The sequence below is a fragment of the Gymnogyps californianus genome, chromosome 19 (assembly GCF_018139145.2).
Source record: "Gymnogyps californianus isolate 813 chromosome 19, ASM1813914v2, whole genome shotgun sequence".
NCBI classification, from domain to species: domain Eukaryota; kingdom Metazoa; phylum Chordata; class Aves; order Accipitriformes; family Cathartidae; genus Gymnogyps; species Gymnogyps californianus.
Window position 1 is genome coordinate 766627 of NC_059489.1, and position 26060 is coordinate 792686.

The 26060-nt window shown below is 62.1% G+C and overlaps 1 protein-coding gene across 1 annotated transcript; it reads right to left on the reverse strand.

Annotated features, from left to right (window-relative positions):
- Positions 1-507: 507 nt before the first annotated feature.
- Positions 508-5188, reverse strand: CBX4 (chromobox 4). Its single transcript, XM_050908432.1, has 5 exons — positions 5061-5188; positions 4924-4967; positions 4053-4118; positions 3289-3355; positions 508-2751 (listed from the first exon to the last, which is right to left on the reverse strand). The coding sequence occupies exons 1-5, from the start codon at positions 5127-5129 to the stop codon at positions 1420-1422; spliced, it is 1578 nt and encodes a 525-aa protein (XP_050764389.1). The 5' UTR covers positions 5130-5188; the 3' UTR covers positions 508-1419.
- Positions 5189-26060: the final 20872 nt, after the last annotated feature.

Genomic DNA, 26060 nt, shown 5'->3' on the forward strand with positions numbered 1-26060 from the left:
TCTTCCTTTCTGGAGAAGTTCAACTTCTCATCTAATTGCGACCCTCCCCAACGCTGGGGATAATGCCACTGGGGTGGGGGCGTCAGGCTGAGAACTAGCCATCGCCCATCCATGGCAGCCACCTTCCCAGCCTGTGTTCCCAGAAGCCTTCCAGGTTTCCCACCGCAGACCTCACGCAGCCCGTTTCGCTCTTAGAGAAGCCCAGCCCTGCCTCGGCACTGCAGGGAGAGGGAAACACCGAACCACCGGCTCCTACGGCCTTGCTGCCCGCCCGGGCGGCACCAGGAGCAAACGAGATGCCCTCACGCACCGTGGGCGGCACGCTCTCGCCTGCGCTTTTGGGGGGAAGCCAGAACCATATTCGATACGCCGCATCTCGGAGCCAATTTTAACCTGCAGGTACCTGCTCCGGGGCACCCCAGCCCCAGCCTGCCCGCACGGGGACACTTTCGGTGCCGTCCGTATGCAGTAACAAACGCACTCCAAATCCCGGTAGTTTTTGTAAAGGTTTATAGTCCTTCGCAATGATTGCATGATACATTTCTTCCCTCGCAACACAGCCCTCGGACCAGGAAGCGCTGCTGGCAGCTCGCGCTCCACCTCCCAGCAGCTGGGCTTTGCAATCCGATCTACACTAGCTGCAGAACATCAAATGCACTTTCAACATCTCCATTTAATATTTACATTCAAGCAATTAATAATTGGAAGCTTATAGTTTAGACATTTCTAATAGCAGCAATTTCTATAATAGCTTGTTTAGCTTTAGATAACGATTTTTTTTTTTTTTTTTTGCACATAGAAACACCACATGTGTACAGTATCAAAAAATATATACTGGGGATGGTCCTGCGGGTTGTAAGGAGGGCAAGGGGACGAGACTAACAAATGCTGAATGGTTAAAAAGGAGAACAGAAAATATTCGTTTGATATAGTTTATAAGGTGATCTAGGGACTCCATAAATCTAGGCTTTATATTTCATTATATAAATACCTACAAATAAATATATTAGCGTGGCCGGAGAGCGACCAGCTTTCAGCTCAAACAATACATTTCAATAACACCACGTACAAACGGGAGCAAGAATCACTCGACAAGTTAGCACTGTTAAAATATAATACTATAACTCTGAGTAACTGGCGGGCCCCGTCCTCGCGTGTCCCGGCGCCCGCAGGTCCCGGGGCAGCCCCCGACCGCGGGGCGGGAGCAGCGGCGAGGACACCCCGCATGGCAGGGACAGCCACCGTGCCCATCCCCGTCCCGGCGTCCCCTCGGCGAAGACGGCAGGCTCGGCCGCCACGGCGCGGGCAGGGGGCACGCGGGCTCTGGGGAAGGGGCACCAGTACCTTAGAGGGAGGCTGTGGGGCCGGCGGCCCCGGGACGGGCAGGCAGCTCCCACGGGGAGCAGCCGCCGTCCCACCTCACACCGTCACGTACTCCTTGAAGGTCACGGTCAGGCAGTTTGCGGTCACGTCTGTGATAATTATATTCCCAAAGAAGGGCTTGAATTCCTGCAGGGACTCGGCGTCCTCCTCCTCCTCCGCAGCCTCCTGGGGCCGGGGAGGCTCCGCGGCCGGTTTCTCAGCCGGCGTCGGCGGCACCTCCGGCTTCACCTGCGCCAGGGCCAGCTCACCCTCCGCCCGCGGTTTCACACAGCGCAAGTCTATGGGCTCATCCAGGTCCGAATCCAGCAGGATGACCTCTGGCTGGGCGGGGGCGGGCGGCTCCGGCCGCTCCGGGGCCGGGGGGCTGAGGCAGGTGGGGGCACTGATGCTCCGGGACGTCAGGCGCTTCTTGCCCGGCTCCCGCTCCACGTGCGGCTCCGACAGGCAGCGCTTCCGCGAGCCAGGGCTGGAAAGGTTCAGTCCCATGGAGGAAGGGCTGTGCTCGCAGACGGGACTCAAGGACCAGGGCACGAGGTCCGGCTTGGTGGTGAGCTGCAGGGGCTGCTCTGCCGGAGGAAGGGGCAGCTCCTTGGCCAGGGGAGTCTTTTGGGGACTTTCCTCGAGCTCTGCGGGGGGCTGCCGGCCCTCGCCCTCTGCTTTGCTCAGGGCGTTGCTGCCCACCACCCTCTCCTCCCCCGGCTTCCTCCAAGCCTCCAGCTTCTCCTCCCCACCCTTCTTAGGAGTCCTCTCCTCCGCAGCCCGCTTCCGGGGAGGTTCCCCGGACTTGATCTTCACCGCCTGCATGCCGTTCTCCATGTACTTGCTCATGACGATCACAATGCGCCCGTTCTTGTTTTTGTTCTTGACGATCTTCATCTTGCCCCCGAGGCCGTTGCTGGTCACCCTGTCCCGGGGGGGAGGCCCGGTACCACTGGACAGGTTCTTCTCGGCCCCGTTCTTGCTCTCTGCAGCGAGGTTCTTGACCGGGCCCAGCAGGTTTTTGGCCGGGCCATGAGCCCACTTGTCCGGGTGGGCGACCAGGGGGCTCTTGTTACTGTCCAAGCAGGCCTGGCTCTGCGGCTCCTTGCTGCTGGGCTGGTAATGGGGCTCGTACATCTTGGGGTCCGGCTGGTAGTGGTGGTGCTTCTTGCTGTTCAGCTGGTAGTAATACTTCCCTTTGCTGTGGGACTGGTGCTTCATGCCGCTCTCCTTGCCGTTGGGCTGGTACTGGTGGTGCTTCTTGCTGTTGAGTTCATACTGGTGCTGCTGGCTCTTGCCGGAGGAGCCGAGATCCAGCTTTGGCCTGTTGTCCACGGCAGGGTCCTGCAGCCCCGTCAGGATGTTCGAGCGGCGGGCGAAGGAGGGAAGCTGCAACACAAAACCAGGGGCCGCGGTCAGCTGGTGCCGGAGAGGGAGGTGCCGGTGCTCCGGCAGGTGCCGAAGGCTCCGGTGAAACACCCGCCCCTCCAGCGGCTCTCGTTACGGGACGCTGCATCACGGGGCGCCGCGTCCTGCAGCAGGCGGCCCCAGCCCACTCCAACTTACAGGCTGTGCATTGCTCCAGATTAATGAAGCAATGAAAAGAAGAAAAGCACCCTTCAATCAGCTGTCTGGGAACAGGGGCCAAGCAGGACCGCTGCTGCCGAGCTTGCGAGCAGCCTGCTAATGCCACCCGGTCGCGGGCGCAGCGGGTCTGCCCCGCAGCCCGGAGAGAAAGGGGGGCTGGGACCGCCTGATGAGCTCAACGCTGGGGCCTGGGGGTCCCCGGGGCATTGCGAAGCACCCGGGCTGCGTGCACGGTTCCTCAGCATGATGAAACCCGCTGAAAGCAGCTCCCTGGGGACGAGGCCATGCTGCAAACAGGCTGCCCGGGAGGTGTGGGGCTGGGCTCTACTGCGCATTTACCTGCACGACCAGCGGCTTTGGCTTGGGCCCCCGCTTGCGGTATCCCATCAGCTGCTCCTGCCGCTCCCTGCGGGAACACAGAGTCACGGCGAGGCCCGAGCGGCGGCACGTGGACCCCCGGGGTGCACCCCTCCCCGTGCCCCGTGTGCATGGCAGCTCCTGCGGTGCCATTGACCCTACACGGGTGCAGCGAGCTGGTGCGAGGGGGTGGCGGGTGGGGAGCCGGGGCCCCGCAGGTACGGAGCCGCAGGCCGGGGGTCCCGCAGGAGGCGGCGGGACAGGGACCCGCTGAGGCAGCAGGCGCCTGGCGAGGCGACTTCCCCGCTCCCGCCTCCCCCTGCTGCGGCGAGGGGCTGAAGTTTACAGTTTGCGCCAAAATACTACAGGAAATAAATGCACGGAAAGAAAAAAAAAAAAAGGCAGAAAAAAAAAAAAAAGAAAAAGCCCGTCCAAGCGCAGCAGCAGCAGCAGCAGCAGCGCCGCCTCCTCCACTCGCAGGCATCAAATCCCCGGGCAGGCAGGAGCGCAAGGCGCGGCGTGGGGGGAGCACGGCGCGGGGGGGACCTTGAACCGGAGGCGTCGCCCGGCGGCCCCGCGCCTCCCGCCCCGCCGGGGCCGCGCCCCCGAGGAGCCCGGGCCCGGGCCCGTCCCGCGCCCGCCCCCACCGCGGCCCCCGGCTCCGTGACGCATCTGCAATTACCGAAGCGGGCGCGGGTGCCCGCCGCCCCTCCCGGCTCCCCCCCCCCCCCGCCGCCGCCGCTCACCTGTTCTGGAAGGCGATGAGCAGCCGGGGGTCCAGGATGTTCTCCTCCGGCTCCCACGTGTTATATCTTGCGAGAGGGGAGGAGAGCGGCCGTCAGCCGCCGGGCCCCGCCGGGAGGGGGGGGCCGGGGTCCCGGGTAGGGGCGCCCCGCCGGGCCGGAGCACCGGGCCCGCTTGGGAGCGGGCGTCCGGGGCTCGGGTCCCGGGGAGGGGGATGGGCGGCGGGGGGGGGGGGAGGAGGGGGGAAGGGGGGGGGGGGCATGGGGACGGAACTGTTTATTTAGCGCAGTTATTATTCCGGAGGAATTCTAGGCATGTCATGATGAAATTTTCCAAATCCCCTTTCCCGGACCCAGGAAAGCGGCCGCGGCGCGGAGGAGGGACCCGGCCGCCGAGTCCGAAGCAGCGGCGCGGACCCCCTCCCCCGCGCCCCCCCGCCGGCACTGTCATGCAAACCCCAAATACCCCGCAGCCCGCAGCGGCCGCCCTCGCTCCGCGGCCGGTGCCTCCGCCTCCGCGGGCGGCTCGGGCTGCGGGGCGGCGCGGGTTATTTTTGCGGTTATTCCCCTTTCCTCCCCCCCCCCCCCCTCCGCCTGCCCCCCCCCCCCCCTCCCGCTCGGTTCTGCAATATGGAGCCCGGCTCCCGAGGAGGGAAAGGGGGAAGGAGCCATTTTCTGGTGCACATCAGCCGCCGCCTGCCCGCCTCGCTCGGCTCCCGCCGCCGCCGCCACCGGGCCCCGCGGCCGCTTCTCACCGCCCGCCCGCCCTGGCCGGGGCCCTTCCCGGGGCGCCGAGCGCGGCGGAGCCCCGCCGCCGGGCCGGGCCGCCCCTGCCCCATCCCCGTCCCCATCCCCATCCCCGCTCGGTACTCACTTGGGCGACCATCCCCTCCATTTCACCAGGTACTCGACTCTGCCCTGCGGAGCGCGGGAGGCAAAAGACACGGCGTCAGCTGGAACCCGCCGCCCGCCCGGCCGCCCCCCGCCGCCGCCGCCCCCCGCCCTCCTCACCTTTCGGATCCGCTTCTTCTCGATGCTCTCCACCGCGAAGACGTGCTCCCCCACCGCCGGTAGCTCCATGCTGCAGCCGGGAGGGGCCGGGCCGGGTGTCCGCGGCCGCCGACTGCAGCCGAGCTGGGGCTCCGGCTCCGGCAGCTCCCGCCGCCGACCCGACAGACACTGAGCCCCGGCCGCCGCGGCACCGCAACCCGTGCAAATCCCGGAGCGAGACGTCAGGGAGGCGGCGCCTCCGGGCCCGGCTGCCCGTCAACGGCGGGGCCGGGGGATTGGCGCAGACCTGCCGGGGAGCGAGGCGGGGAGGGGGCGGGCGGGGGCCGGGCAGGAGCAGCGCGGAGGCGGGGGGGGGGGGAGTGGATGGGGAGGGAGGGGGGGGGCGCGGGCAGCCCGGCCCCCGCCCCACGCGTGACTCAGCACCGGGCCCCGCGACCGGCGGGGGGCGGCAGAGCCCACGGGGCAGGTGCGCGACACGCGCCTCCCCGGGGAGTTAGGCCGGGGGGGGGGGGGGTCGGGGGGGGGGTCCGCCCTAGAGGATGCGCGGGGAGGGGGTCCCCGCGGTGCCGGCGGGGTCCCGGGGCGGGGGACGAGCCCTTGGGAGGGCTCCACGCCGCGCCACGTCGCGGGCTGCCCTGGGCCCGGGGGGCGGTGGCGCGCACCCCCCCACCCCCGCACGGCCCGGGCCCGCCGCCTTTCTCCCGTGGGGCCCGACCCGCAGCGGGAGGCGGGTGCGAGGGAGCGGCCGCGGGGCCTGGCCCGGCCCGGAGGAGCCCTCGCCCCGTTCCCGGGCCGGGCGCTGCTCGCTGGGTCCCTGCGGCCGCGGGGAGCCCGGCCCGGGAGCACCCAGCGGCGGGGATCCCCCGTTGCAAGATGGCCGGAGCGCCCCGGGGGGAGCGGGCCCGGGGCCCGGGGCAGGTGGCGGCGAGTTTCCCTCGCCCGCTGCCGGAAGCCGCAAACGGCGGCGGCGTGCGGGGACCGCGGGGCCGCCGCGGAGAGCCCGGGGCGGGCGGCTCCGCGCACCCGCTTCTCGTTTGAGCGGATTAAGGGGAGTAGGCTGAGGCCCACGCGTGTCCGCGCCGATCCGCGGCTTGCCAGCGGGGGGACCCTCAGCTCTTCCCCGCTCTGCTCCGGGAAACGTGGCGGTGCCGGAACGGAAGGCGACCTTCCCCCGGGCAGGTGGAGCGGGGGCCGGCCGTGCCCGCGGCCGCTGCGAGCCGCGCCGGCAGCCGGGCACCTTCCCGGTGCGGAGCCCCGGCGGCTCCGGGGCCTTCCCCGCCGCCGCTGCGGGAGCCGCGCCCGGGCCACGGCACCCCGCGGGGCAGGACGATTTGGGGCGCGGCCCCGCGTGGGGCAATTCCCGGGGAGGCGCTGCCGGCGGGGAGGGGGGGTGGTGTCGCCGCGTGGACCCCCCAGACCCTGCCGTGGCCGAGCTCGGTGCCCGCAGGTGCCGGGCCGTGCCCCCCGAGCCGCCGCCGGGGAAGGGGGACGCGCGGGGCGCCGCGGAGGGGAACCCCGGCCGGGACGGGGACCGGAGCCACCGCGCCCGGTGCGCAGCGAGGCCGCCCCAGGGCCGGGGTCCCGGCGCCGCCGCCTGCTCCGCAGCCCCCGCCCGGGCTCTGCCGGGCCGCGGCGTCCCGCCGGCCCACGGACGGGGCGGCCGCTCCCCACGGGGCCGGGGCGGCCCGCGGGGCTCCCGGCAACTTTCGCCGGGGTGCGGGAACGGCGGGGCTGAGCCTGAGCGGTACCGGGGCCCGGAGCGGCTCCTCTGCCGGGGGTCGGGCAGCAGCGCCCGGTCCCCCGAGGATGCGCCCCGTCCCCCCCGGGGCCGGTCCCGCCCCAGCCCGCGGCATCCCCACGGGCTCGCCCGGTCGCCGTTCCCCCGGGCCGGGCGGTCCCGGCCGGCAGCAGCCTGCGCCTTCAGGGGGGCCCTTCCCGGGCCCGGGGGTGCGGGGGCACCGGGGAGGCACCGCTGAATGTCACCGCGCCGCAGACCATAACAAAGACGCAGCCGCCGCGATCGTAGAGCCGAGCCAATAAAAAGCAAACTGATATTACAATTTTGATTTCCCTGGAGGGCCGAAGGGGCTTAATGTAAGAATTATTATCCATTGTGAACAGCAGCCGAAAGAAAGCACAGACAGGAAGATTTAAATTTTTTTTTTTTTTTAACTTAGCGGTTTTCCTAAGAAACATACATTCATTGAAATTTATGCCAGCGGAGTTTGTTAACCCTCCCCTTTGACATTTCAAGCTTCCCCTGTTGCCAGAGGAGACAAGCCGAGCACAAACCACTAATGCTTGCAATAAAACTAAATGCCCAGGGACGAGCGCGATTTGGTGCAATTCCCCTCCAATCTGGGTAAGCTGCAGAGCACGTCCAGCCCACAGAGCCACGGCAGCTCCGGGCCCAGCCCGGCCAGGAAGGCTCGGCTCTTCCCTGGACACAGCCAGGAAGGGGCGATAAGGAGGGCAGGGGCTGGCTGGCTGCATATATAGATATATATATAAAAAAATATATATTTTTAAACATGTGACCAGACATCCTTGGCATCTCTGTAGAACGTGCCTTGGGAACAGTACGAGAGGCCATTGATGAAATGTAATATAAAAAAAAAAAAAAAGGTGAAAGCAACACTGAAAAACCAATATTAAAAGCATTTTAATCATTGCCTGGCTGGTGGCTCCCACGGCTCAGCACCAGCTCCCGTCCTGTAGGTTTCTACAGGACGTTCATCTGCTTTCTGTTACTGGGCTGATTGCACATGATTCGCAGTAATGATTGTAATGGTGGTGATTTTCTCTCTCTTACCTTGCTCAGATAGCAGCAGTTCGTGAACTGATACATCTTTCCCTTTGTCAACTCGAAAGAGGACACCTTATTTGAACCACATAAAATATCCTAAATAAGGAAAGCAGGAAACGTTTCCAACTGCTGCCTCTTCTTGACTGGTCAGGGCACATCACAGGGATGAGAAAAGAAAAAGGGTTTCCAACCAAAAGAAACAAGAGCCAACCGCTGCCTTTTAAAGCCAAGGTAGGAGTTGTTTAATACCATGCATTTTGGTTATGATTTGCCTGTTTATAAGGCAGGTACGAGGTGCAGATACACGTTCTGTGGGTATTCCTCCCCTCCGCCACACACCTGTGCAAAAATTCAGATCCCTCTTTATCTGCCGAGCATCGTCAATAGGAACACCGCTCCCTTCCGCGGGAGGACTCTGTCCCAGGCGGAGGTGCGAGGAGCGGGCAGACGAGCAGGGGGCTCCGGCCACCCTCCGTGTGCCCGGGCAGCGGGCGGCCCGGCGAGGGCCTGATCCTGAGTGGGGGCTGCCGGGGTGCAGCTGTAAGACAAAACCTCTAACAGCCAGAGACAGACGGGCTTCCTGCAGGTGCTAGGAAGCATACCAAGGCAATTTCCCCTCAAATACTTGCTGGCCATGTTCCCTCCTATTACCCAGAGCTGATGTCTGTCTAGGTTTAGTCTTTTAATCATTATTCATAAAGTTCTTACCCCAGAGACAGAGCCAGCTCTGTGGCAGTGCCTCGCTTGCGTTGGGTTCTGCCTCTCCAAAACACAAGATGCTCCGCTTCCCCTAGCCTCTTACACCGTTAGCTCCTGCAGACCTGCTGTATGTTTGCTATCAAGCAGCACTGATTACACATGCCATCATTTCTGATGTTGCTCATTAGTCTGTATCATTATTAGCAATTCAAACCAGCAATTCTTTTTCACATGCAATCCTCCAATTCCACCAAGAAGACTCCAAGGCTGCAGTTTAGGTGCTCAGCTTTTCCTCCCCTCTGCCCCAGCAGGGCCACCGCTTCCTCCTGGAGCCCAAACCAGCCAGGAGCACGCCAGGCTGAGCACCAAGTAACAACAGAAAGTTAATTCATGAATAGTTACAGCATTTCCTTCAAGGCCGCTCTCGCAGGCGGCCAGGCACTGACTTTGCGACTCTCTTGCATGACGGTGTCCTTGGAGGGAGGGGGAGGGCGCTGGCCCCATTCATTCCTACCTGGCCGCCCGCAGCCTTGGCCAGCTGGGCTCGTGGATTTGCCCTTCTGCTTTTGTCAGCTCTGGCTTGCATTTGAAGTTGTGGCCAGTCTGAAAACCGGATAACATAGCCCTTGCTGAGGTCAACACCATGCCAGAGAAAGACAAGAAAAGGATGAGTAGGTAGGCTTGGGGGGGGGGGGGGGAGCAAACCCACAAAAAACAAAACCCACCCACCCACCCAATAGGATGCCATGAGGTAAGATGCAAACAATGAAACCCTGTTCCAGGTTGCCAAGGCAAATCTGTCAATAGAGTATTGAACAAGCAAATCTGACTTGCAATTATTGTCTCCTTCTAAATACAAGCTGCCCCTTTGCCTCACAGTTCAAACCCAATGCTGGTGCTGAGAAGCTCAGTGATTGCTGGCCAGGGCTGTTTCAAAATGGTGAGGGAAGAGTCAACTCTGCTGGAAGCTGGGCTGGAATTCACTCCAACACATGCACTGAAAACCCCTGGAGCGTCCCCACCACCTTTGCTCCAGCAGCTGAAGTGACATGTGCCCTGCCCCCAGCATAACAGGCTTTCTAAAGCAGCAAAAACCCCTTTGCAACAAACTGTTTACTCTTCAAAGCTTCCAGTAAAACACACGAGTATTTTCAGACACTCTGCTGCAGGAAGAAAACCAGCGCACAGAGTGCCCAGCATTTTGTAATGCTCAGGAAAGCACCATAAAGAGTCTGAGCACTCAAGGCTGGGGCTGTCAGTGTGGAACAAGCGTGGTGCCCTTAAAACCACGTACAGCAGCCGAGTCTGGAGCTGCCACCACCCACCCAGGGGCAGCAGCACTGGGAAAATCCAGAGGCAAAACCACGCTGAACTGGGTCATCACGTGGAAATTTAAACGGCTTCACAAGTGCATTGCTGCAGTTGCTGCTGGTGCACATGAGGCCACGTTAGATGAATTCTTTTTTTCTGGTGCTGCTTCCAGTGCAAACCAGGAGAGGCTGCGTGCAAAATCCCCACGAATGAGACACTTGTCAGGAGTACACAGCGTGCTTCCACAGCGGTTTAACAAAGCACAATGGAGCCTGCTTTCGCATAGCCGACGGAGGGGCTGAGACACAGAGTCCACGTGGCATCGTTACCCAGAGCAGTTGTTTTGGGGCACGGCTGGGCTCCCCTCTCCCACCTCCCCTCACCCCCAGAGCCCCTCCATGAGGAAGGAGGCGACAGCCCTGCTCTGCAGAGCCGCAGTCAGCACAAGCAGGGAGGGCAGCACCGAACAGTAGGTTCCCAGGAGACTCGGATGGGAATATCCCCCCTTCCCCAGGGCCTTTTTCCACTGTGCCTTCACCCCCAGCCTCAAGCACGGGTGCCAGTGAGGGAGCCTCAGAGACCATCTGTCTTTAATCTTCTTAGTCAGGCAAGTCAGGAGAAATTCAGAGGGAAGAGGCACTGAAGTCCCTCTGTCTCTGGCCATGATCCTCCTTCCATGGCACAGGGCTCAGCACCCACCTGGTGGGAGCAGGTCCTGCCTGCTCCACGTCCCCAGAGCAACGCAGGCTGCCTGGGACACCAGACAGCGAGCACTGGGGAAGCGTTCCCTCGTTCCCACCCGGGAAGCATTCCCCTTGCCCGGTGGGAGCAGAGTCGGGCTGCGGGTCTGGGACAGAGGAAGATGGAATCCCTTCCCCTGCACACCACGGGGTGCCTGGTGCACATCATCTGCCTCGTCCTGCCCTGCACCTTCTCTGCCATCTCCCTCGGCTCCTCGAGCAGCCCCGGAAAGGGCTGTACTTGGAGCTCTCTTTCTCCTCTTATCACTTAAGCCGATGCTGTTCCTTGGCAGCTGAGTGTAATTATGAGATTTTCTCCATCAGAAATGGGTCTGCACATGTGTCTCCCGGCAAGGCTGCAATCCGCTGGTGGCAGCAGCGAGGAGCCGCTCAGCTGCCCAGCGAGTTGTGAAAGGATTGAGATGTTTTGTGCAAGCTTTCCCAATCTTCTCCATCCACTGGAATCACAAAAACTTCCATCAAAAAATAAACAGTGCCAACACGCTGCAAGCCCCAGACAGCTCAACTTTTGAGCCGCTCCACAAAATTAAACAAGAAGCTGCTGGAGTCTGATTTAATTTTGGACACAAAACCCCAAGTAAAACGTATTGAACAAAGGTTCCTCTGCAACAAGAGCCACACAGGGAACACCTGAGTCCTGCACACGGGCCATGGGCCAGGAGCCGGGATGGCTCTGGCTGGCCCTGGCAAAACAGCCTGGAGGTGGCTCCAGGATTTCTTCTCCTCTCCCCTCCCCAGGCAGACGGGAGCTATGCCACCGCCTGCCCTGCACCCGCCGCAGAAGAGTGTGAGAAAGTCGGAGGCTGCAGGATGTCTTGCTGAGGAGAGCAGGTTGGGGTGGTGATTAGGGTGGTGGTTTGGAAATGCCATCAACAGAGGCACTGGGAAGAAGTTACCCTCTGTGGCTTCCCAGGGCTTCCAGAGGGCTTTTTCCCCACGTGACTCTCCAACACACTTGAGAGGAGAGCAAGAAATTCCCTTTTTCTTAGGACCCAGGCTGAGAAGCTGCAGCTCATTTCACACCAAAGGTGCAAGGACGAAAGCCTCCAGGCAGATACTTCCACCATCACAGCAAACAGAAGCCTCGCCTCCGATCGTGCTCTTTAATGAAGAAAACCACCAAACTACTCCTAATAAAGTGAGTCAAAGCACATACCTCCGGGAGGGTCCTTATCCCTTTCTAGGAAGGCAATCTAAGATTTGTATCTAGTACAAACAAAGTCTTGACCATCCAAAGGAGTCACCGGGCACAGGGGTTTGCCCCGCGCGGTCTGATGGCAGGATAAGGGCGGACAATGCAGCTGCGCTGCCGGACAGTTAACCAGAGCTCCCAGGGAAGCATTTCAGCCGGAGCTTCTCAGGTTGCTCCAGCTCTGCATGGGCAGCCAGGAGGACAGCTTCGCTGGAAGGACTATGGTTTTGAAACACAAAAGCATTATCTCGACATTTCAGTAATCAAACTCAAAGAAAATTGGAGCAGCTCTACCTCAAGTTTCTTTTAAAAGCGTCACCTTTCAGAGAACATTAAACACAGGGAAAACCAGTCCCAAAAACATCCTCAGGAGATAAACCACCACCTGAACCTCAGCAATAATACACACTGCTGGAATTGCCATATGCAGCAAAACCTGATTCCTCCACCTCACGTGGCTGCAAAGCCAGCTTGGTCTGCCCGTGCCCACGGGGATGCCAGCACCGGCCTCTGCTTACCCCACACCAGGCTGCTCCTCTGACCCACACACTCACCCCCCTGGAGCGGGATGGCCCCATGCCCATTCCCCCCCCACTGCACCTCCAGGCACTCGGTGCCACTTCTCCCTCGTGGGCAGGAGCTGGGCTAAGCCCCAGGAGGAAGGGCTTCAGCCAGGCTTTCTGGGGTGCAGCGAGCCCAGCACACCCAGAGGTGCAGCCTGGCTGCCGCATCCCATGCACAAACTCTCCCAGCTCCTACCCACACAAGCAACTCTTCCTAGGAAGGACAAGTATCCACAAGGCCTTCCCCAGCTGCAGAGGAAGCTGAGCTGGTCATGCCAAGCTATTTAAGCACAGAGATTGATTGATTGAGATTGATTGATTGATTTGCTAAGATTACAGCTGAGGAGAGTGTGCCTGCACCCAGGTGCTGCCATGAGCTGCCTGGGAAGGGCAGGGTGACTGGCCCCGTGGAGAGCTGCTCCCAGCACACGGGGCATGGGGAGAGAAAGGGAAGGGGAAAGCTGCAGCCCTCCCGTGCCGGGCCCTGTGCTGCGGGTACCATGCAGGCTCCCAGCAGCAGAGCATTTATCTCTGTGCTCTGCGCCATGCAGGGGCTCTGCTCCCACAGCCGCCTGGTAGCGTTTGTGCGGGACCCGGCGCCGCCGAGCCGCAGCTCTGGCTCCCACCCGCTGCCGGGACCAGCTCCTCTGGCAGAGCGATTAGACACCACGTGGGGCTGATCCAAACTGACGCCCCGGCCTCCCCTCCCCGGGCAGCGCGGCGATGAGATCGGTAATTGCCCACAGACAGAAGTGGTAATTACGGGTTTGGGCTGGGACAGCTCGGGGAGCTGCAGGAAGAGGAGCCGGTGAGAGCCTTGTCAGCACACGTCCCGCCTTGCAGTCCGGGAATGGCACACGGCAGAGGCTGGCGAGCGCTGGCCGTGGCGGTGGGCGAAGCGCCGGTGGTCACGGCAAATTGCCTGGCCCTTCCCGAGCGCTGCAGAGCTGAGCCCTGGGCCGAGATGCTGTGAGGACTGCGGAGGTGCTGACCGCCATGGCACAGCCAGCAATGGGGACCTTCGGACTCTCTGCAGCTCTGGGGGCTGTGAAACACCCGGGGGCCCTTCAGTGTCTCCAGGGCTGCGGCGTCCTGGCTGGTGGCACCGTGAGCTGCGGCTCCCGCGGAGCAGCCAGCTCATGGTGTTGTGGCCGTGCAGCGGGTGGGCTCAGGGCTGCACTCTTGGGTCTCTCCTTATGCGAATGGCTACGGGATCCTTGCTCCAGGCACGCGATTCCCTCGGGAGTGAGCTGGGAGCTGCTGGGATGGATCCGGCAGCCGTGCCATGGATGGGGAGACAGTGCAGCCGCAACTTGACCGAGTGCTGCTGCGCAGGAGCGAGGGGCTACGGCCCTTGCGCTTCTCCCCTCTGGCGGATTCATCGCTGGCGTCCGGCGGCCAAAAAATGCAGCATTTGACAGAGGCGTCTCGGTTTCGAAAGGGCGCTGCTGGTTCCCGCCCGAGCAGCGAGGCCGGGGAGTCTCGCCTGCGTGCACGGTGCTGCTGTGCGCAGGCAGAGGGAGGAAGCGTGCGCGGCTCTGTGGTCAGGCAGTTTCCATCCTCCCTGCACCTGAGCCGAGGCAGCGGCGCAGCTCCCCAGCAGCCCTTCCCTCCGGCTGCCTGCCTCGAGGCACCGGCCGGCTTCCTTCCGCCCGCGCCGCTCTGCGAGCATCGCCTCGGCGGGTTTAGCCGGAGCCCATGGCTGATTGCAAGACGATTTCACCAACCCAGTGACTGCCCTGGCACTTTATCCTCTCAGTGGATTACGCCAAGTATTTATGTTTTCAAAGGTTTTGGAAAGATTTACTGGCTGTGCTGTCTGCCCCCCGTGCATTACACTGTCACCAGAGAGCTCTCTGCTATAAAGCTGCTTAGTCCAACCCAAGTCGAACTACATTAAACCCATTAGGAAGTGTACACGTTGGCCTGGGGGTGGGAGCCCATCTGTATTTGCAGGGTAGAAACCCAGAGGGTCGGTGGCCTCGCTCCCCTCTCCCCGCCGGCCATGCATCACGCAGCGTGGGGGTCCACTCTGCGCCCCCGCTCCGCGCCCCGGCTGCTGCTGACCTGCGGGGCTCGGGCGGCGATTCAGCACCCGCACCCAGCGTGGGTCACTCCGCTGCTGCAGAAGGCTCAGCCCTGGGCCTGGGTGCGATTTGCACGGCGTATAAATTCCTTAAACCAAAAGGATGGTAATCTGCAAGTCCATTGCATGTGTGTTAAAGAGGGCAGAGCAGGCGCTGGGCTCCCGGCCGGCCGCGGGTGTGCCGGCTCACGCCAGGTTTCGGCGACTGGGAACAGCCACGCAGGAACCGGGGTGAGCGCTACTGGGGAGACACAGACTGGTCGCTGACTGGTTAGACTGGCTCCTCCAACCTCTGCCCCTCCTTGGACTACCTGTATTTGGTTATATAGAGCTGAGTATTTGCTAAGGGACCCAAACTGGACTCCTGGGATCCTGCACTGCTCCTGCCTGGTAGAGCGGTCCTGGCCCTGTAGCGACATTGTCCTGGGCTCTGCGGGTGCCGGTGCCTGGCCCTCAGATGCTTTTTCATGCTGAATGTTCAGGTGAAGGTGTTGCAGGAAAGACTTTGCAATTCATGTGTGGGAGAGTGGCAAAGCAGCACAGTGAGACCAGGGTGCTCCCGTCCAGAGAGTCCTGCAGCCTGAGAAACCCCTCCATCAAGGGTCTCTCTGGGAACAGGAAACCTCTCCACTGAGTCCTCTCCTTTTGCTTGTCGTTCACTGGGATATTTTAAAGGGAACGGTGTCTTCTCAGCAGAGGGATGGCAGCTCCGTAGGAAGGTTGGGCCCCTCTGGGCACCGTGTCCCCAGGATGAGCTGCTGGGACGGCACAAGAACAGAGTGTCGCACAAACTGGATGCACTGTTTTAACTGGAGCAAGGATCATCCCGGGCTGGAGGAGAGGAGCCCAGCACGGCTGGCAGGGGTCACCGGCAGCGTCCGGGTGGCAGCAGCAGTGCTGTGAAAGGTGCCCAGCACCGGCCACCCTGCAGTGCTGAGAGTCACCCGTGGGAAAATGGCAGCAAGCGATTTGGCTGTGGCAAGGGGAGACCTTGGCATGTCCTGGGAGAGCAGTTAGCGGGCAGAGGGACAGAGCTGCTGTCCCTTGGAAGGATGGAGAGGTCCCTCCCTGCACGAGGCTGAGCGGGGCCGCGGCTGGGCTGGGGGCTGTTCCATGGAAAGCTGCAGACCATCTCCCTTTTCACTTCCCCTTCTCTCGGGCGAGTGCGTGTGCCCGGGGCAGCTATTTTTAGGCTGCCGCTTGTTGTCTGGTTTCCCCTGGGGATGCTGAGCAGGTTCTGGGAACTCCAGCTGTCTCTCGGGCAGAGTGAGAGATGCTTCGCTTCCTGAGCTCGCTCCTTTGCTCCTCAACACGTGCACCAGCTCTGCCGCTCTCCTGCAGCCGCCCTGGCACGGGAGACCCCCCCGCACGCCCCTCACCAGGGCTGGCAGCGCCAGCGCTCCTAGGACGGGCAGGATGGCCTCGTCCAGGGAGGGGGGGTTGAACTTCACCCCAAGTGCATTTCCCCGCTCCAAGGGTCTTCCAGGTTTTGTACCTTGTGGTTGATGCAATCTCTGGGGTGCACGTAAGGGTCTGCTCACCCACCCTCACACGCCAGGGCTGGGGCGAGCCTGGGACGGGGACACGCGGGATGCCATTCGGGACAGCTCTCATTGCCTTGTCTGCACACTTGCTCCACGTCACCGGCGCTGTCTGAGGGCAGCCCATGCATCGGGGCAGCCCAGGCCAGCACCAAAATGCCCCCGCGATGCCTGGGGAGCCACGTGCCAAGGACCCAAGGGAACACTGCGCTCCCTCCCGTCCCCCTCCGCGCAGCCCATCGCCCAGCAGCGCCGGCCCCCAGCCGCCAGCTGAGCACCAGAGCGGCTTTTCGGTTGACCATGGGCCTTCACAGAGGAACTCTGTGCAGTGGGGAGCTCCGCCAGCCCAGTGGAAGCGGTCAAGAGCTCTTGTTGGAAACATGCTCTCTGTTTCTAGTCGCAACGGGGACAATTTCAAGTTCCAGCTGTTGGATCTGGTTGGGTTTCCCTGCGATGGATTAAGGAGCTCCCCCAGCCTGGAGGAGCATCCTCCCAGGTTGGCAGCACAGGCTGCACTCAGGGCTGTGTCACTCCCCTGCTTGATCGCTCGCTGGGATAAACCCCCAGCACCAGACTCTCTGGGGGCTGAGACAGTCTCAGGCTTCCAGCAGCCGGGAAGAGTCAGGAAAATCTGAGAAATGAGCCAGCCACAGCGGCTTTGCCACTTTGGCCAGCAAAGAGCAGCAGGGCCAAATGTGAGAGCGCGGGGGACACAGGTGAGTGTCAGCCCGGGGAAGGGCTGCGGCTTCAGCCTGGGTGCGAGGGCTTTGGGGGTGCTGATGATCTGCCCAGGCAGACGGGATCGCAGGGTGCGTGGACAACTGCAACGCTGATTCATGGAGCTCTGTCATTAAAAACACAGCCATTGTCCTAGTCCCCGAGGATTTACTGCCTGCAGCCAGGAAATACAGCAAACGCAGCCTCCTTGCGTTGCTCACGCTGGAGGGGACAGCGGGGAGCCCAGGCGCAACCCAGGGCTCAGTCCCAGACTCCCCCTTGCAGCAGCCTTGCCCAGCTGCCCCGCTCCCGCTCTCACTCCCTTTTCTGCCCCGACGTCCCCACGGAGCCCAGCTTGTCCCCGCGTTGGGCTGCCCGCAGCCGTGGGGCGCAGGACACCCTCCCACGGCGGCCGGGATGTGGGACAGCTTTGTGTCCGAGGTGGGGACGTGCACCCCGGGTGTCCCAGCCCACGGCACCCTGGGGCTGCCCGGTGTGCTGGATGCTGGAGGAACCAGCTGGAAGCCTCCTGGGCCCCCAGCACGGCCAGCACTGACCGCTGCGGTGAGGTCACATGCGTGTCCCAGCCTGTGATGACCCGTGGTGGAGCCTGGGCTCGGCTCAAGCCTGGCTGGGTCTGAAATGGAGGTGCGGAGCTGCTGGAGCCCCGCGGTGACAGGCAGCAAGTCAGCAGGCGGGAGCCCGCTCTCGGGGGGTGACACCGCGGGGACGGTCGAGTCATTTGGTTTCCGACACACCCCGTGTCGCTCGGCGGGGCACACCCTTTCCTCCGGCGGGGAGCCCAGCTCGCCCGGCCACAGGGTCCCCGCAAGCCCTGCCCGGGTACCAGGCGGGAGGAGGGTTCCCAGGGCTGGCGGTGCCGCTCGGCCCCTCGTCTCTCTGCCCGTCGGCAGCTCATTTCTCTGCAGCGCTGTGAGCAAAACCGGGACTGTGCCTCTGCCCCAGCTTGGTGCAAGCCATGCTGGGCTGGTCTGGGGCACAGGAAGGCTGCAGGTCTGCAGGGACCGTGCGGCTTGCGGGGGGACGGGGAGGTGCGAAGGGACACGGTGCACACCGGCAGACTGGCACAGGGTGGAGCACGAGGCAGGGATGCAGGGTTGTCCAAGGCAGGGATGGGGGGGCTGCGTGGGGCAGGGATGGGGGCTGTGAGGGGCAGAGGGACAGGGATGCAGAGCTGCAGGGTGCTTGAGGAGCCCCCAGGTAAGCGGGGTGCTGCCAACACAGGGTGCTTTGCCGCTCAGCTCCAGCTTCCCGAGCGCGGCCGCCCAGGCTGGGGGGCCATCAGGGCCAGCCCCAGGGAGGCTCCCAGCTCCGCCGTTCCCGCAGCCCATGTTTGGGCCGTGGCTGCAGCAGGGCCATAAAAGGCAGCGTGGGGAGGGCGCTGGCGCTGGGCCCGCTGCATCGGGGCTGCTGCGCATCCCGGGGAGCTGCCGCCGGGAACTGGGGCTGTGGGCCGGGGCTGCTCCTGGGGCTGTGGGGCTGCCCCGCAGAGGGGATGCTCTGGGTCCCCCCCCCCAGCCCGTTGCTGCCCTGCAGAACAGCCTGTGCCCTGCTGGCCCTGGGAAAGGGCCAGGCAGCCCCTGTCCCTGTGGGCAGGCCCCCCACCCCAACACCCATGGGTGCCCAGGGTGCTGGGGAGTGCATCTGGCTGGTCCTGCATGGGCACGGCCAGAGCCGCAGCCGTGCCCCAGCGGGTCACACAGCCCCGGGAAGGGGCTCGCTGACTTAGTCTCAAGTGCCCTCCCCAGGGCTGGGGAGCCAGGCCTGCTCTTATCTAACGTCATCCTTCGCAGAGTGGCAGCGGCAGTCCAAGGCACAGGGAGGGGGTTTGCAGCTGAGACTAACTCAGGAGGTGTTGCAAATGCCAAGACATGGGAATCAGAGGGACCAGGAGAGACTGGCATGGGCTGAAAGCACAGAAACGAAATCCAGGCTGAAGCCACACTGCTAATCCATCCTGGGGGATGCTCGGGCTCGGAGGCATCTCGCGGGGGAGATGATGGGGCAGGCGCTGAGGCAGAGGGGAAGGAGCACCTAGCTCGAGAGCTCATTATGCAGCAGGGTGGCAGATACGGTGGTGGCGAACTCCATGCAAGTGTTTTGGCTGAACCGAGCTGATGCAGGACCTTCTGTAACGCAAGCTGAGGACCAGAGCTTGGAGGTGTTCAGTGAGCTGAGGTCCAGCAGATGTGCAGTAAATGCAGTCAAACCAGCCAGCTCCAGAGGGCAATAATGGGGAAAAAAGTGGAGACAGTGAGATTTTGGGGTGATGCAGGAGGACTCATTCCCTCCAGGGACTTGCTCTGGCTGACCCCAGGGATGTCCTTACCGGCAGGGATTGAAACACTGACAAAAGCCCAGAGAGAACAGCAGAGATGGGCAGATAACAGACCCATCACAGAGCAGTGACTAGTTTATGAGGAAAGCCCGAATGTGCCGCGCACTGCCGGCCGGCCAGGGTGGGGTGTGAGCCAGCCCGGAGGAATGCGAGGAAGGCAAACAGTGAGAAGGAAGGGCGATTCCCCAGGTATCGGGGTGGGCATTGCCGAGCAGCAGGGCAAAGTGTGAAGGCTGGAAAGCTGGGGCTGTGCATCGGGACCTGCTTCCCGCTGGCAAGGTGGACAGGGTGGGGGGACTCTCCCCAAACGGTATTTATTGGGGCCTTTTGAGTTGGGCAAAGGCTGGAAGGCTCTCCTGGGATGGAGAGCTGGTGCAGGAGTGCTGCCGGTGCTCCTGGGCAGTGGCCGAGAAGGGCCGTGGCAGCAGCCGTGTCCTTCCCGAGCCGTGCCCCCGGCGCCCAGCTCAGGCCCCCATCCCAGCACACCCAGCAGCTTCCTTGCTCCGGCTTCAGCCTCCAAGGGGCTTTTGGCAATGCAGGCATGTAACGCTAAGCCCAGCTGCAGCCATTTTAGACCTGGCATTAGACAAAGCAAAGTAAATCCCCATTAATGGCACCTCCTCGCCGGGGGCTGCAGCCCCGGGGCCGGGAGGTGCGGGTGAGACCGGGAGGTGCACCCGCTCAGCCCCCCTGTGCTACTGAGGACATGGGGCTGATTCGTCTCTTGCCTTGGCTTCTGCTTACGGACATTCACACTGCTCATTCCCTGCCTGAACGGCTAAATTAAGCCCAGCAACAATGGGCCATCGATTATATTTCCATCGGGCCTTCACAGCTGGCTCCTGGAGGGGCAGCACTCGTGGCCTTGGCAGGGGCCCCTTGCTCGGTTCTGCTCTCTGGAGCCCTGAGCCCCATGCGCCACGCACCCTGGTAACGCCAGGTCCACGGCCCCACATCAGCCGCTGCCCCGTCCTCCGGCAGGGATGGCACGGCAGAACCCATGTGCCGGCAGCGATGCACCTGCAAGGGAAATGGCCCCCTGTTTCAGGGGAACCTCCCCATCCCCGGGGGGCTCTCGGGGGCCATCCCAGCTCTGGCAACCTCGGGGCTTGCTCCAGCTGTTTGCATGGGCATGGGGGCCGTGTCCTCTCTGCCTCCCGCTTTCTGCAGGGCTGTATCCCTTCCCAGGTCCCCCTTTTCCCCTCGTTGCTTCCCCCTGGCCAGCCACGGCAGAAGCAATGCCTGCCTCGTCCTCTCATGTATGTTGCCTGTGAAGCCCAGGAGAAGCCAAGTGATGGGGTCCCACAGGCCCCCCCATCCCATCCCATCCCATCCCATCCCATCCCATCCCGTCCCGTCCCGTCCCGTCCCGTCCCGTCCCATCCCATCCCATCCCATGCAGAGGAACAGACCCAAGAGTACCAGGTCTTGGTTGGCCAGTTCTTCCTGTGTCACCAAATTCAGCCTTGCTCGTTCCGAGTCTTTTTATTACCCAAACCGCTGACGAGCGATTTTTCAAGAGCAGAAAGGTCAGCACATGCGGACCCTCATCGACTGCCCCGCGGTGCCCACCCTCCTGGCAGGGCTCCGGCTCGGCTCTGCCCCACGCCGCCCTGATGCCCGTGAGCATCCAGGTGCCATGGAGCATCCTTCCAGCGGCAATTTGCAGGAGAAGGGCTGGGTCAGGCTGTGTTTGTGGCAGCAAGGAGAGGGCTGGGCACCCCAGGGTGGTCCTGGGTGACCCGGGCAGTGCCGTGTGGGGTGGCAGCCCAGGGAGGGCCCCCAGTCTGCTCCGTCCGTGGAGCTGTGTCGGTCGCCCACTCCCCGTGTGCTGCTCCTGCTCATGGGGGGAGCTCCAAAGCAGCACAGCAGAGCAGGGACGGTGACGCTGCTGTGTCTGTACAGGGATGCTTCGCCTGCAGATCTCCTACCTGCGTCAGCAGCTGAATTCCCTGGTCTCATTCCTCGCTCTGGCAGCTCCTTAACCCTTTCCTCCTGGCAGCTGCGCTGCGAGGAGGCACGGCTGAGCACACAGGCTTCTTGGAGCTTGCGTCACGGTGGCTGTGACCCTCTGGCTGCGGCAGCTGGGCCTGACCCTGTTCCCACAGGCCTGCAGGAGGGGATGCAGCATTTTCCAGCTTGGGGAAGCTGCTCCGCACCCTGCTTGGTGCCCCCAGCTCTCCTGCCACCTTCATGTGGCACCCCTTTCCCAGCCCGGTCCTGGCTGTACCGCATCCCTGCGCACCCTCGGCAAGCAGCCAGCGGTGCTGCCGTCCCAAGCCGGGGCTGGGGGCTGCCGTGGTGCAGGGCTGCTCTGGGTGCCGGAGTGTGCTCTTCCCGCTGGCCCCGATCCCTGGGGAGAGCCGGCAGCACCGTGGCTGCCGCTCACCGAGCACCTTCCCAGCGCTCACTGCTGCAGCGCCGGCGTTGGGGCAGATTTATCACCTTGGCAGAGGGCCTAAGGGCCAGCTGGTGTTTGGGCTGTTTCCAGGGTTTCCAGTCACTGCTGGAAGTTTTTCAGTGCCCACCCTCCCGTGCAATATGTGGGAATTGGGTTCCTGGAGCCAGGACCCAGCTGCCGGAGCCGATTTGGGCCGGGCAGCCCTCCTGGCAGGTGCCCTTGCTCCCCGGCACGAGCATTACCAAAGGGCTCTCTGCCTTCATCTGCAGCACGGGCTCTGCCCGGTGCCGAGGACTCGGGGTCACGCAGGAGGCTGGGATCACTCTGCCGGGGTGTTTGCCGTGTCCCCACAACACCTGGGCTCCGGCAGGGCCCCCCGCGCCTCCCCTGCACCCCGGGGTGCAGCGAGCCAGAGGGGAAGGGCAGCTTGGTGCTCCCGGGAGGCTGCCGGGCTTTGGAGGGGATGGTGGCTTTAGCATCCCTGGTGTGCCTTGAGGCGCGGGAGGAAGGAGCTGCGGGAATGCAAGCGGCCGCAGACCTGGCCAGCATCGCCGCTGCAGAGCCCCGAGCGTGCGGGCTGGCTGGGACGGGCCGTTTTGGAGCTTGCGAAGAGCATCGTGGTGCCCAAGGGACGGGATTCAAGGGCTGTGCCCGCAGTGGGTTGTGGTCCCTGGGCAAAGCAGGGTCGATGGGGCTGGCAGCCGGCGGGGCTTGAGTCTCGAGGGGGGAATGCACCCGTTCGGAGCCCGGCCACCGATGCAGCCCGGGCTCCACGTTGCGCAAGGAGCCATTCGCCGGATCTCCAGGTGTTTGAGCAATGCTGCTCTGCCTCCCTCCAGGAGCCGGGAAGAGCTGGAGCTATGGGAAGAGCTGGAGCTATCGCAAGAGCAGAAGCCAGGGGAGGCCTGTTTGTGGATAAACACCAGCTCAACACACCAAAGAGCCAGCAGCTCCTCCGGGGCTCAGCCAGGGTGGGGAGGAGACCGGCGGTGAGAGCGGGTGCTGTGGGACGGCAGCGGGGCTCAGCGAGGCTCTTCCCAGCGCCGCTCCCGGGACGGTCGGTTTAGATTTTAGATTTTTGGACTATTTTTCTGTTTTGTACAAGCCTGTGAAAGGCAAGATACAATCTTGGCTCAACGCAGGCAGGACACAGCAAAACACCTCCCCAGCCCTGCGTGTGTCTCTGCCGGACGCTGACCTCTCCAAAACGTGAAAGCCCCTGAGAAACCTCTGGAGAGCAGAGGACTTTGGCGGACGCCCACCGCCCAGCCGCTGCGGCTGAGCCACCTCCCCGGCCGCCTCTGCCACCGCCAAGGTTAGTCAAGCACCAGCCGCAGACAGAAGCAGCTTAACTTGTTTGTGGTTCCTGAAAGACAAACCCAAGCCAAACAAAATCAAAAATCCCAGGAAGAGTCTTCAGGCTGCTCCTTCTCCAGGTCCCTGCTGCTGCTTTCCCACACGAAGCAGGAGCTTTGGCAGGGACTGAACCTGCAGCCAGCTGAATTTGGAGGGACCTGGTGTATCTGGGCATGGTGGAGGGTCGGGGGCGGCTGGAGAATCTCTTCCAGTCGGCAAAAAGCACCAATAAAAGTGCCAGCTGACACCAGGTCCCTTTTACTGGCTTGCCTGAGCTGTCACCGTGCTCACTCCGGTGTTTTTGGAGGATGCCTGGCATCGCTGGGTCAGTCACAGACACCAGGAGACGTGGACGGCTCCACGCGTCCAGCCGGGCTGCAGACAGACCCGAGTCCCTTAATGGCAATTCTCCTTTGTCGAGAAGACCTCGCGCAAGGGCAGTCGCTTGGTTAATTCTGCTTTAAAAAAGCACCTGTAGTAGAGTTGCTATTATCTCGTTGGGGTGCACCTCCAACCCTCCGTGTCCAGCAAGACACAGGAGGATATTTTGTGGTGCAGCAAGAACAACAACGGGGTGGAGCAGGTCCCCATGTGAAAACAAATCCTAACCTGGGTGTTCACGCCTACGCGTCGTGGCCCCGGGGATGGCCCCAGGGACTTTAACAGGAGGATGCATTTTGATTTCGTTTTGTTTTTCTGCTTTTTGTACCACTGCACCATGGCAGGGCCCTATTTATTTATTTATTTGCAGAGATGCCAGCCTGCCAAACAGAGCAGAGCGAGCTTGCAAGGGGAAACAGAGGAAAAAACCCAACCCCCTTTGATATTCCCTTCCCATGAGACCGGCTGGGGCTTTGTTTTAAAGGTGAGCTGCAGAACATCAGTTTAAATGACAGCAGCTTACAGACAATGACGGGTTTGGAAGCAAACCACCAAAGCTCCCAGGGTGGGCAGGGATCCCCCTGCTTCCCGGGGGCTGGGGGCCGAGCCCAGCCTTCCATGAGAGGGAGAAGGGGCCGGGGACAGTCCCTGCCCGAGGGACGGCTCACCCCAGCGCTGCGGCTGAGAGCCTGGCGTAGCCCCTGCTTCCCTCTCCAAGCGCTGCTCCCCACGCCTGCCTGGCTGCTGGAGAGCTCAAAGGCTTGCACAGCCAAAAGCCACTGGAGAATCTCTCCAGCACTGACTATTTCTATCAATCAGCTGTATTTCCTTTACCCGTTTCAAGCATAACATTTATTTTAACTACCCCCGGGTTGAAGCACAAGGGTGGCATTTCCTCCCCCAGGACCGGCGAGGGATGTTACAGCGAAGCTGGTCCACAGGCGCTGCCCCAGCCCCGAAACCCAGCCCCGACAAGGAAAGCCCTGCAGGTCGCCTTTAGCGAGTGACCCAGGCGAGAGCTCGGTGCATTCAAGCATCTCGCCCAAAAACCAAACCAGCCTGTTGGGTTCATTACCGAGACTTGCTTCATGATGACATTACCCAAATATTTTCTTATTAAAACCAGCAGCATCCAAACACGCACTGCTCTCCGCCTGGCAGGTGAACGTGCTCTTACAAAACCAGGCTGGAGAAGCCTCTCCAAACCATGGGATCTTCAGATACGTCTTAAAATAGAAAACGGTGTCCAGCTTGCTGGCGGATGGTGGAGGAGCCCAGCGCTGAGCGCTGCGGCACCCCGGGGTGCTCTGCTCCGCCGTGAGCCCCGGCTCTGCCCCGGCACCCACCGCAGCCGCTGCGGCATCCCCTCGCCCTGCGATGAACTGGCGTGGCTGTCTGGGGAGGGCAGTCGCTGTCCTGGAGACCTTGTGCTGCCAGAAAGGAGTCCTATGGGCACATCAAGGCAAATGGCTGTAGACAGGTTCAGCAGATCAAATATTTTTAAACTGAAAATTTTGGCCTTTTTTTAACCCGTTTGAGGCTGGCCCCACGGATACGAGTGCTCATGGTGCTCCTGCTACATGCCTGGACACTAGATTTCAACGGTTAAGGTACCACACATACCACTTGACCACTGCAGTTCCCAGACTACAGCATCAAAACTGCCTAAAAATTGTTTTTTGAAGGCAGAAACCCTATGAAATGCGAGGAAGAGCCCGATTCCCTGGCTGAACACCTCAGGGAATCATCCTTGCACTCTGCCCAGCTTCCTTCTGCCCCAGGTTAGATCAGCCGGCGAGGGGGAGCCGCAGGCAGAGACCACCAATGCAACAGCGAGGCACGGCGGCCGGGAGCAGCGGTGATGGCCACCGGCTGCAAGGCGTGGGCAGAAGACAAGCTCTGAAAAGCTCCTGCTTTTTGCTGAGAAAATTTCAGTCTGTGGAGGAGGAAAGTGAACCGGGACCTCATGCACCCACCGTGAGGGGTGCGGGACACAGTAAAAAGCCCAGCTTGGCTGCAGGCACGGCCCGAAGGGAGGCCAGAGGCCAGAGCTCAGCTCTGTGACCTGGAGAGGTTTTGAAGCAAGGGAGCCCAGACCTTCACAGCAGAACTATTTTTCAAAGCCCTTTTTAAGCTCGAACTAAGAGAGAGTTGCCTTTCATAACTAGATGAAGAAATGAACTCCATTCAAAGAGCAGCGATTTTTGGGTACTTGGATGATGTTGAAGCTCTTGGCTGAAGCGCAGACTGCAATAAAATTGGCCACAAAAATATTTAAGGAGCTTCCTCTAAATTTCCAGCCTTGCAGTTACAGCAACTTGGTTCTGGAGCAGCCTACGAGGAGAGGGGAAAGAGGGGGACCCGGCAGCTTTTGGGGTGCAACTCAGTTTGGGAAAGGACTGGGCACGGGGCTGAGCCACGCACTGCTGGAGGAGGGCTTTCTCCACCGGTGCTCCGGTGGCCCTGGAACGGGCAGCACCAGCCCGGCCGCTCACAAGGGAGCTCCTTGTCGCAGAGCCACCGGCAGCCCCACGGCAAGTCCAAGCCGGCACCGCCGGCACGGCTCCCGCTGGCCTCTGCCGGGGACTCCCCCCAGCCTCGGCTTTTCTTCCCAGCTGGTGTGAAACCCCATTGCGCGTTGTGTTTCTAAATGTTTAAATGAGAGAAATAAGCGGCGTGCAGAGCCCTTCCCTAAAGCGCTGAGCACAAGCAGGGCAGGGCTGGGCCAGCGCCCTGGAGCAGGATGTGACCATGAACTACAGCCGGCCAGACTGGTCTATTTTTACGACCCAAGCGGAGAGACATGGGGATTAATCAGCCAGCCCAC